This window comes from Podarcis cretensis (genome assembly GCF_951804945.1).
Source record: "Podarcis cretensis genome assembly, chromosome: 10".
In the NCBI taxonomy this organism is placed as follows: domain Eukaryota; kingdom Metazoa; phylum Chordata; class Lepidosauria; order Squamata; family Lacertidae; genus Podarcis; species Podarcis cretensis.
This window is the reverse complement of record NC_137179.1, coordinates 77,588,298-77,599,470: the sequence shown is the minus strand read 5'-3', so window position 1 is coordinate 77,599,470 and position 11,173 is coordinate 77,588,298. Positions and strand designations below refer to the sequence as shown.

The following is an 11,173-nucleotide window of genomic DNA, read 5'->3' as shown; positions in this document are numbered from 1 at the left end:
CTGGATATGGAACAACTGATTGGTTCAAAATTGGGAAAGGAGTACGAGAAGGCTGTATATTGTCTCCCTGCTTATTTAACTTATATGCAGAATTTATCATGCAAAAGGCTGGGCTGGATGAATCCCAAGCCGGAATTAAGATTGCGGGAAGAAATATCAACAACCTCAGATATGCAGATGACACAACCTTGATGGCAGAAAGTGAGGAATTAAAGGACCTTTTAATGAGGGTGAAAGAGGAGAGTGCAAAATATGGTCTGGTCCCATCACCTCCTGGCCAATAGAAGGGGAAGAAATGGAGGCAGCAATGACAAACCTAGACAGCATCTTAAAAAGCAGAGACATCACCTTGCCAACAAAGGTCCGTATAGTAAAAGCTATGGTTTTCCCAGTAGTGATGTATGGAAGTGAGAGCTGGACCAAAAAGAAGGCTGATCGCTGAAGAATTGATGCTTTTGAATTCTAGTGCTGGAAGAGACTTTTGAGAGTCCCATGGACTGCAAGAAGATCAAACTTCTCCATTCTTAAGGAAATCAGCCCTGAGTGCTTACTGGAAGGACAGATCATGAAGTTGAGGCTCCAATACTTTGGCCACCTCATGAGAAGAGAAGACTCCCTGGAAAAGACCCTGATGTTGGGAAAGATGGAGGGCACAAGGAGAAGGGGACGACAGAGGACGAGATGGTTGGATAGTGTCTTCGAAGCTACCAGCATAAGTTTGACCAAACTGCGGGAGGCAGTGAAAGACAGGAGTGCCTGGCGTGCTCTGGTCCATGGGATCACGATGTCAGACACGACTAAACAACAACAACAAATATATATATATATATATATATATATATATATATATATATGCACACACACACTGTTTTTTTTCTTTAAAAATGCTTAGGTGTATTCTCATTTTGACTCAAGAAAATCACCATTTTATAGTTCAAATCGGGGAAAATAAATATAGTAAATGGACAAAATTACAAAGATTCACAAAATGTTCAGGGGTATGCGTGGCCACAGAAAAAAGCACTGTATATAATGAACTAAAAAAATTTAGACATAATTAGAGTCAATCCCAAGACTTTGCTGTGCATGGTTTTTTGTTAACCCTACATGGTTTTGCACCACTGTAAATAATATTATAGAGTAAAGCCAACAGGTTATCTGGGTTAAAAAAAGCAGCTCTAAAGAGACAACTTTTTGAACAAGGTAAATGGACAGAAGAGAAGCTTATGCTCTCATCTGCTATGGATTTGTGTGACACAATTCTTAAATACCTTTCTTAAGTATTAACATTTATGTCAATGTCATTTATTAACACTCTTAGGTGCTGACTCTTAAGGGGCTCAGGTCCCTTTGTCCTCCCATAAAATATTGCCCCCCTCAATGTGAGGACAATCAGGGTCAGAGAAGGCCTATCACGGAGCCAACTATGGTGTGGCCTGGTTTCAGCTGCTGGCAGCTCTTCCTCCTCCCCTTCCTGCTGTGGAGGGGGAAAGCAGCTCCTGGCCAGTGGGTGGGGTGGGTGGGAGGAATAGGCCAAGCGCCAAAGAAGCAGTGATCCCACGGAATTTGGCTCTGCCCCTTGGCTCTTCCCGGCATCCCACACATCATTGGTGCCCGCAATCTTCTGCTCAAGTTGGTGCCTCTGTTGGGGAGGACAGGAGGTGAAGGGTGCAATCCAGAGACAACACTCCTATCGGCAGTGTTCCTAGTTTTGTTGTTTTCACAGGGGGTTAAAATACAGTCTAGATCTGGTAAGTCAATTGAATCTTTGCTCTTAGTTTCAGTGGGATCAAGATACTTAAGCAAGTTTCTGCTGCATTTAATAATAAAAAATCTGAATTGTGCCCAATGACTGATTTTGAATATATTGTTTTAACATGATGATATTTTAAGTGTAAATTAAAATATGTGGTCCTGGATTAATGTAAATTATACCATCATTCAAATGGGCTGGACAGCTACAATAGTTTAGATAAAGTGGATTACCACAGGAGTGGCAACACTGTCTTATGTTACTGAAGGTCACATATGATCATCCACACATTCAACATTTAGAGTTACTGAGTGACCATAACCTGGACTCCAGGTTACCTGGATCTATAGGAACAGATTTAAGGCTAGGGAACCACTTTCTAGAAACCTCCTTTCATAATAGGTCTGGTTTACACATTGCACTGTATCTATCCTCCATCCAAGCTCTTAGGACACACTCCATGTCTATGTTCCACACTGGCAAAGCATAATGGGATGGATCTATGCCCACCATTGTACATGACACAGTTTGACCTGACCATTTCAGCAGAAGATATGCATGTTATTTTGAGCAACCATGGAGGACAGGCCAACCAAGCTGCTATTCTATAAACTGAAAATCCATCTGTGTAAAAACATATTTTGGGGGAAAGGGTATACAGTGGTACCTCGGGTTACATATGCTTCAGGTTACATACGCTTCAGGTTACAGACTCTGCTAACCCAGAAATCATACCTCGGGTTAATCAATGGCCTTAACCATGTTCATGGGTGTAATCTGAAAAAAACTTAACTGCATATCGCTGTGAGAGAGGCTGCATTGTGCCACCTTTTGCTCCTTGGAGGAAGGATCAGATTAAAAACATATACAGTGGTACCTCGGGTTACATATGCTTCAGGTTACAGACTCCGCTAACCCAGAAATAGTACCTTGGGTTAAGAACTTTGCTTCAGGATGAGAACAGAAATCGCATGGTGGCAGCAGGAGGCCCCATTAGCTAAAGTGGTACCTCAGGTTAAGAACATTTTCAGGTTAAGAACGGACCTCCAGAACAAATTCTTAACCCGAGGTACCACTGTATGGGGCTTGCCTTTTTGGCATTTAATCCTGGGGTACTTGCCTCATGGTACACTAGAAGTAGCCCCCCTGAGCTACTGCTACCTAGTGGTAAGTGCAGTAGTTACCTCTTGGCTCAGTAACCTTAAGCTTAACCTGAAAACTCCAATCCAACTTGACTTGCACTTTTAAAAAAGTATTTGCCCATGACTAGTTGCACCAGAAAGTAGATGGGGAATGTGTAATGAAAGCAATACGGATAGATGACATCCACATTTCAATGTATAGGCAAATAGTGCCTGCAGTTCCTGATCTAGAAAGGGAAACAGGCAGGGATCTCCTTGGTGCACCTAGGAGATGTGGCAGAGGGTCTGGTAACTGTTGTTATAGAAATTTCACATAATTTCTCCGAACCAATAATATTAATTGAGCAATTTCTCTCTCCGTTCCCCAGCTTTATGAACAGCCATCCATTGGGTGGTGGGATGACGATGATGATTTACTGTTCTTCTCAACACAGCCTGGATGCCTATACTTTCTGTTGTTGGACTTCAGTAGTAGTTAATGACTGTAGCCAGATGCCTACATAAAAGAACTGGTATCTGTCTTTCCACATCACAAAACACACTGTGAAGCCCACAATTGCTGCAAGGAGGTTAAGCACTATCTGGATCAGCAAGTAAAGGTTGAAAGTATTGGTGATGTCGGTACAGTCGGATACATTCTTGTACATGAAGGTTCTGCTGAGGGGATCCGCTGTTTCCAGTTTACACTGACAGGCCTCAGTGATGGTTTCACAAGTAAACTGTGTGATCTGTGAATAACAGTAGGCAGCAAAAGCTACTGCCAAAACACAGACAATCAGACTCAGAGCGCTCAGCAGAAAGTATGCAACCTGGAAAGGAAACACAATGAATTTATTTTCAGCATTACAAGCAATTTTATATGGGCTTTACAGTGAATGTTTGCAAGTTGGTGAAGGTTGCCATTTATATATGAACTCTGACAGTCCCAGATGACTTTCACAAATGTCCAGAAATAGGTGATTTTCCTATGTTTTGAACAAACACCAATGAGCTCTGCCAATCACATCTGGGTACCTGTCAAAATTCACCAATCCATCTGAGTTTTTGGACATTTACAAATTTTGTCTAGCTCACAGATGCATGCCATCACTTGATGCTGCAATCTATGAGCAAGAAAGCAAACTTCAATCAAGGGGCGGGAGCAGAGAAATATTCGCAATGTTGAGCTGAGTTTAAAAGGGTTACATCTCCAAAGAGAGATGATTCTGAACAGTTAATAGAGCTGCGATAGAGTATTGGCTAAGGACCTTCCAACTCTATGATTCTATGATGTGAGCTATATGCTAGGTGGCATTAGAAAAGCTGATAAGTCAAAAAATAAAGACAGCAGGATGAGATGCTAAAATCCAGTCAAAGGAGAGGTGTACCTCAAGTGATGCTAGAAAAAACAGGCTCATATAATTTAGCATTTTGCCTGCAAGTCTAACTCTTCATTGGAGCCAATACATTTTTTGTTAAAAATAGTGCTTCTCTTTTGTTAATATCTCTCAGCTTTAGCCCCATCTCTCAATCTGTATGCTGATGATACATCTTGTAAAGTAAGCCTACTTTACAAGATTACAGATGTAATATATTTTAAGCACTTTGAACATGCAGGAAACAAGACCATAAAGAATGAGAAAAGATTCCGCCGGATCAGATCAAGAATCCACCTAGGTGAATAGCCTCTTTCCTGTGCTGGCCTATCAGATGCTTCCAGTAAGCCATAAGCAGGTAATTATATTTAACTGATGGGTGTCATTACTGTACCAACATGCCCCAAGCATGGGACTTTGCTTGAATTGCTTAACTTGTTTGTGAAATCACACAAAAAGGCTGTGGAAGCATAACATGTTGACTTATTTAGGCACATGGATGAATATAGATGATCAGCCTGTTTCAAGACTTCACTGTGGGGTTCATGATGTAACCTGAGAGTATAACAAAATCAGTGTGTTGTAAGGGAGTTGCTTATCGCATACTATGTGCCTCCATCACAGAACGAGGGACTTGATGAACTTCTTTGTATTCTTAATGTATCTAAGGGTAGGCCTCTTGACTTTACTGAATAACGTTTCCCCTGCCCCACGCACACAAACGTCTCTTTGCTGCCCTCCCTGCTGAAACTCACTTGTATCTATGCAGAGTATGAGTACATTCTAGCACCTGAGGTGGACCACAAAGGATGCCCCCCTCCCAGCTAGGGAAGAAGGGGTGAGTGGAGGGGGGTCCCCTGTGGATCCTGCCACCCAAAGCAGTCTCCTCACCTTGCCTCATGGGTGGGCTGGCCCGGAGTATGAAACATATTTTTCTTTTTGTTTCACAAACCTAGTAACATCTCATCAGATTTTCATGTGCAGAATAGCTGTTGTTTTGCTATTCTGCACTGACGTTACTATTTTTGCCTACCTAACATAAACACAACCTTCTAATCAGTTACTATTGTTACTATTGTTAACAGGGGCACCAGCTTGCCCCCCACATTGGGGGCACACATCACATGACATGCTGCAGGGAGGGAGGCGGAGTGTGGCACTGCTTTATGCTCCTCCTCTTCCCCGCGACATGCAGGGGGGCGGACACGTGCGGAGGGCAATCTTTGCCCTCGCTTGTCCCAGCTGCTGGGTGGGAGCTGGGGCACCCGGAGGGCACCCGGCAGTGGGTGTTGTCCCCCTCAATATTGGGGGCTGGGCCCCCTAATTCAAATTATTGAGGGGACTGGAGCCCCAAGTGCCCCCTAAACCTAGCAACAGTGTACTCTAAGCAGTCATTGTACATTTAAGAATGTGATTAGAGCCCTGGTAGTTAAGACTACCATATAGTTAAGAATCCATATAGTTCAGCAGCATCCTCCCAACAGTGGTCTACCAGATTCTACCAGGAGTCAACAGAAGCAAGGCATACAGGCAATAATCCACTTGATTCTTGTTCCTGTCATCTAAAATTCAGAGGCCTGTGGCCTGTGAATAGGAAGACTTCATTTAGCCATCATTCTCTCTATTTCCAATGTGTAGAGGTAAGTGCCGCCACTGCTCATTGGGCCAAAACAGAGCCATCCACACACAAGGATGATGTTTGCTGAAGTATACAGAATCTTTAGTGAGGGTGGAAGGAACTGAAACAGCCCAATGAGGACTGAGCATGCTCAGTGGTCACGTAACGTTAACTAACTGGTGGTGGTGGAGGAATTGTGTGGGAAGGGAAATGGAATGGAGTATTGTGGAGCTGGGAATCGGAACACTCCACGCTGCAGCATTTTGTTGCAGCTAGCCCTACTTTTCACAGCTACTGTTGATGAAATTGTCCTGCATTGTTTAAAAAGCTGTTTGAGTTAATCACAGAGAATCTCATAAGTCAGATTTGGGTAACCTGTGGCCCTTCAGATGTTGCTTGGCAGCTCCCATAATCCCTGATCATACTTGATGGCAGAGCTGGAGTCCAACAGCATCTGGGGGTCCACAAACTGCCCACCCCTGCATTATACGGAGAACTACTTTCTTTTGTTTGCCCTGAAACTACTGCCAAGCAATTCCACTGGAAGTTTTGTATTATGAGAGGAGGTGGAAATCACTCTCTAGTCAGTACCATCCCCATTTCCCCGCCCCGCCCCCCAGCTTCTTATGTCAGCAACTTGACATGGAGGAAGAGTCTTTTTTGTGGTTGCAGCATGAGCAAACCATCAATACAAAAGCAGTTTTGTGACCTTGATGTTCCAAGTCTGTCTGTCTTGATAAAATCCATAGCCCAGGTATATGCATCTTCCATCAACTGTATGAATCAATCTTCCTGTTTGTGACTCCATTTGGTGGGGAGGGGAATAGCCAAGTTTATTGACCACATTTGAAGTGGTTATATATGTTCTGCCCCCAAACTAAGTTAAAATGTGCAGAATTTTATTTTGCAGAGTCTTTTGAAATAAAATGACTATACTGTGGAAGCTTTTTTAAAACGAAAACTGGGGGTAGTTTTAACTGAACTCTGTACTTTTGGTAATAAGGCTGTGTGAGAAATATGATGACATATTCTTTTTTAAAAAAAAGACAGAGAAAATGCACAGGAAAGTGGGAACAAACAACTAAAGTTCAAACTAGACAACAGAAGATCTGTGACTGGGTAACTTGCAAATTTTATAAATTTTGTAAATGTTTTTCCTGTTTGAAAACCCTCCCCTCCATTTTGTCCTTTTTGCTGTGTGCAGAACCCAACAAAAGCCAATAGACTTGATTTCAATGGGTCTACTCTGAGAATGAGTAACATTGGAAATTACCCTACATTGTGGAGGGCCAAATGTAGCTGTGGAAACTGTACATAACAATGGGGGGCTAACTTAAACTTATTTAAGTCACACTTGAAGGAAAAGTCAGCAAGAAATATATCAGACAAATCTTAAAAAAAAGTTTCTTAAAACAAGCTTGCTAACAATAGCTGTAAGTACATCAGTGTTAATGTAGTTCCTAAAAGCCTTGTTCTTTTATCTCATACTGACATAAATTGTGCTTATTTTGAAGTTTAATGGAGTTCTGGATTCACATTAGGATCGCATTTCCCATTATTCTGATAGCTAAGCCACAATTCTCCTCTGAATTAAAATTGGAGGCACACTTTCAGTCTTGCATGTGAAAAGGTTTACTCTGACAGTAAGCAGGGCCATCCGAAGGGTTTTTTATGCCTGAGCCGAAGCCCGCCACTCTTCTCTGCTGCTCCTCACTTCTTGGTGAGCTGGAGGTAGCCAGTTCACTCCGCCTAATGGTAGGGCCAACTCTAGGTGCAAGAGTAAGAAGTAGCCCAAAATGATTCTGCTACTACTTTCCCCTCATATTTATTATTGACATAATTTAATACTTATGATGCTCAAAAATACCAGCAGATATTGCGTTACATTGGATTCCAAAGTACATCTATGATACATTTTTTACAAGAACAGTAACAAGAATCTGTTATGTAGTGAAGTTTCACCCTGGGCCAGCAGGGGGATACTGTATATAGTTTTCACTCAGGTCTGTAGATAGTTTTCACTCAGGTCCACGTCAGTTATTTTAGGCGGGAACTCTGGGCTGTTGTTGCTACAATGTTGACAGCCAGCTGCCTATAAAAGCAGGCCGGCTGAGCTGTTTGCAGTCAGTTCTATTCCAGCTTACAAAATAAAGAGCCACTTGGAGAAATCGCTGGGTCGTCTGCTATGTCAACCCACAACCTAACACTGGCGACGAGGATGGTGGGATCGATGGACATCAGAGCACAGCCAGATGCGGCCAGCCTCTGAACTGAGCTGAATCACTGAGCTGAATCACAGAGCGAAATCACTGAGCGAAATCACTAGACAGAACCAATTCAGAGCTGACTGTTCTGGCTAAGAGCACTGTGTTCCATCCATCGCCCTTCACGCCGGCATCGGAATCATGGCTTCACTTGTGCCTCTACCGCCGTTTGCGCCAGCCTCTGAATCATGGGACTCCTACCTCGCTCGGTTCGACTGCTACCTCCAAGCCAACAAGCTGACAGCAGTATCAAAGGATCGGAAGCGGAGCCTATTCCTCAGCCTCTGTGGGCCTGAGGTGTTTGAGACGGCCCGAGCATTGGTTGCGCCTGAAGCAGTCCAGGCAACACCATGGGACACGATCCAAGAGAAGCTCCGCAACCACTACGCACCAAAGCCGTCCAAGATTGCTGCCCGCCATGCGTTCTACCACCGGAACCAGGCAGAGGGGGAGTCAATCAACAACTACACCACCGCCCTGCGACAGGCTGCAATGCACTGTGAGTTCCGAGACTTAGACGATGCCCTGATGGATCGAATCGTCTGCGGGGTCCGGGACATCCATCTGCAACGGCGTCTCCTCGCCAAGCCAGACCTCACGCTACAGAAAGCCATTGAGGAGGCTGTGGCCTCAGAAGCTGCTGAACGCACTGCAAGTCCAGCAGCCCGCGTCTTGCTAGGGAGCCAGTTCCGGTGCATCATGAAGAGACCAGCAGTGATGAGGCATCCTCCAGTGAAGACGATGACGTGCACCAGACAAAGCGGGAGCGCACGAAGTTCCAACAGAAGTCCAAGGGCCAACCGGAATGTGCCGGCTGCGGAGGCAACCATTCCCGTGCAAAGTGTCGATTCAGAGACGCCATCTGTAGGAAGTGTTCCAGAAGGGGCCACATCGCTAAGGTCTGCTGATCGGCTCCGTCTGACACCCCCCCTTCATCGACTCGCAAGTCCAAGTCTTCACTCCAGTCTGCCAAGGAAAGTTGTTTCGCTCTCACCAACTGCCGCTGCCCATCTGGAACCACGATTGGCCAAACCAACTCGCCTACGCAACGCAAGCTGAACGTCACGGTGCTCATTGAAGGAGCTCCATGTGACATGGAGATCGACACCGGGTCTGCCCTGTCCATCGTGTCATGGAGCACCATCAAAAGACTGGTACCCAGAGTGTCCAAAAGGCAACTCGACTCTCACCGCGTACACCTGAGAGACTACCAGGGAAACGACATTCCCGTGGTAGGCGTTGGCCGGTTCCGGATTGCCTTCAAGGATTTTTCGGGCCTGCTCCGGTTGGTGGTGGTCGAAGGTCAGCGGCCAAGCCTCCTAGGGCTAGACTGGTTTGATGCCCTCGGCCTGGAAGTCACCGGCATCAACTGCATCTCTAACGCAGAGACTGAGGGTCTGGTCAAAGACTTTGCCGAGGTTTTTGACGGCACCTTGGGGTACGCCCAAGTACAGGTACAGGTACGCCCATCTCCTTTAGCCTTGATCCACAAGTCGCCCCCATCAAGCTAAAGCCACGCCGGGTTCCCTTTGCTCTCAAGGCTAAGGTGGACGAACAACTGGACAAACTGATCGCCCAAGGAGTTTTGGAGCCGGTAGACCACGCCAAGTGGGAAACCCCCATCGTCACGCCTGTCAAGCCAGATGGGTCGGTGAGAATCTGCGCTGACTACAAGTGCACGATCAACAAGGCACTTCAGCAGCACGCTTATCCGGTTCCTGTTGTCCAACACCTGCTGCATTCCCTGGGTGAGCCTATCAACAACTGCCCGTCGATGATGCCACTGCTGAAGCCCAGATGATCGTCACCCACCGGGGGGCATTCCGTTGCCGCCGGTTGCAGTTCGGGGTGAGTGTGGCTCCTGGCATCTTCCAAAGCCTTATGGAACGTCTCCTGCAAGGGCTTCCGGGCGTGGTACCATATTTTGATGATGTCTTGGTGTCTGCAGACTCACACCAGCAGCTGTTCGAGCGCCTCCGTGCCGTGCTGACCAGGTTCCAAGAGGCCGGGCTCAAGGTAAAGAGGGAGAAGTGCCAGATCGCCGTTCCACAGGTAGAGTTCCTGGGCTATCTTATCGAGGCCTCCGGCCTTCACCCGACCACATCCAAGATCCACGCTATCCAGCAGGCCCCCACCCCAAAGAACAAGACGGAGTTGCAGGCATTCCTGGGGCTGCTGAACTTTTATAACATGTTCCTGCCCCACAAAGCCACAGTGGCTGAGCCTCTTCACCGACTCCTTAGCACAAAGACGCCTTGGGCCTGAGGTCATCGGGAGACGGCGGCCTTCAACGAGGTCAAGGCTCTCCTTTCATTAGACAGTGTGCTGGTACAGTACAGTGAATCCAGGCCGCTGGTCCTTGCCTGCGACGCCTCACCTTTTGGCATCGGTGCTGTTCTTAGTCACCGTTTTCCAGACGGAAGAGAAGCACCGCTCGCCTACTTTTCCAGGACGCTATCTCCGACGGAACGGAATTACAGCCAGCTCGACAAGGAGGCACTGGCACTTGTGGCTGGAGTGAAGAGGTTCCATGAATACCTCTATGGCAGGACTTTTGACCTCATGACTGACCACAAGCCACTCCTGGGCCTCCTCGCCGGTGATCGTCCAACTCCACCGGTCCTCTCGCCACGCATGCTGCGATGGACTGTTTTCCTGGCTGCCTATCACTACCGGCTCATCCATCGCCCGGGGAAATCGATGGGCCATGCCGACGCCCTCAGCCGTTGCCCTCTTCCAGCATTTGTGGAAGACCCGGCTCCAGCTTCATCGCTCCTTCTGATTGAGGATCTTCCAGCAGCGCCTGTATCGGCTACCGCTGTGGCCTCCGCGTCTGCCCAGGATCGCACCATCAGCCGGGTGCTCAACTGGGTGTGGAGGGGGTGGCCACAAGGGCCTTTTGCATCGGAGTTCCAGCCCTTCGCAACCAGACAACATGAACTCTCAGCTCATCGCGGCTGTCTGCTGTGGGGAGACCGCGTCGTGATTCCCCAGGGACTCCGTCAGCGCGTCCTGGAGGCTCTGCACGTTGGCCACCCGGG

The 11,173-nt window shown here is 46.7% G+C and overlaps 2 protein-coding genes across 2 annotated transcripts in view; one reads left to right on the top strand and one right to left on the bottom strand.

Annotated features, from left to right (window-relative positions):
• Window positions 1-1,849: 1,849 nt before the first annotated feature.
• SSPN (sarcospan) overlaps window positions 1,850-11,173 on the bottom strand; it is a 35,362-nt gene continuing 26,038 nt past the window's right edge. Inside the window, exon 3 of the mRNA XM_079993331.1 lies at window positions 1,850-3,704. Within this exon, the coding sequence (XP_079849457.1) occupies window positions 3,339-3,704 (366 nt within the window). The 3' untranslated portion in view covers window positions 1,850-3,338. The remainder of the gene's footprint in view (window positions 3,705-11,173) is intronic.
• Window positions 3,711-11,173, top strand: part of LOC307225466 (uncharacterized protein) — a 223,859-nt gene continuing 216,396 nt past the window's right edge. Inside the window, exon 1 of the mRNA XM_079993329.1 lies at window positions 3,711-10,487. Coding sequence (XP_079849455.1) covers window positions 8,274-9,191 — 918 coding nt within the window. The 5' untranslated portion in view covers window positions 3,711-8,273 and the 3' untranslated portion in view covers window positions 9,192-10,487. The remainder of the gene's footprint in view (window positions 10,488-11,173) is intronic.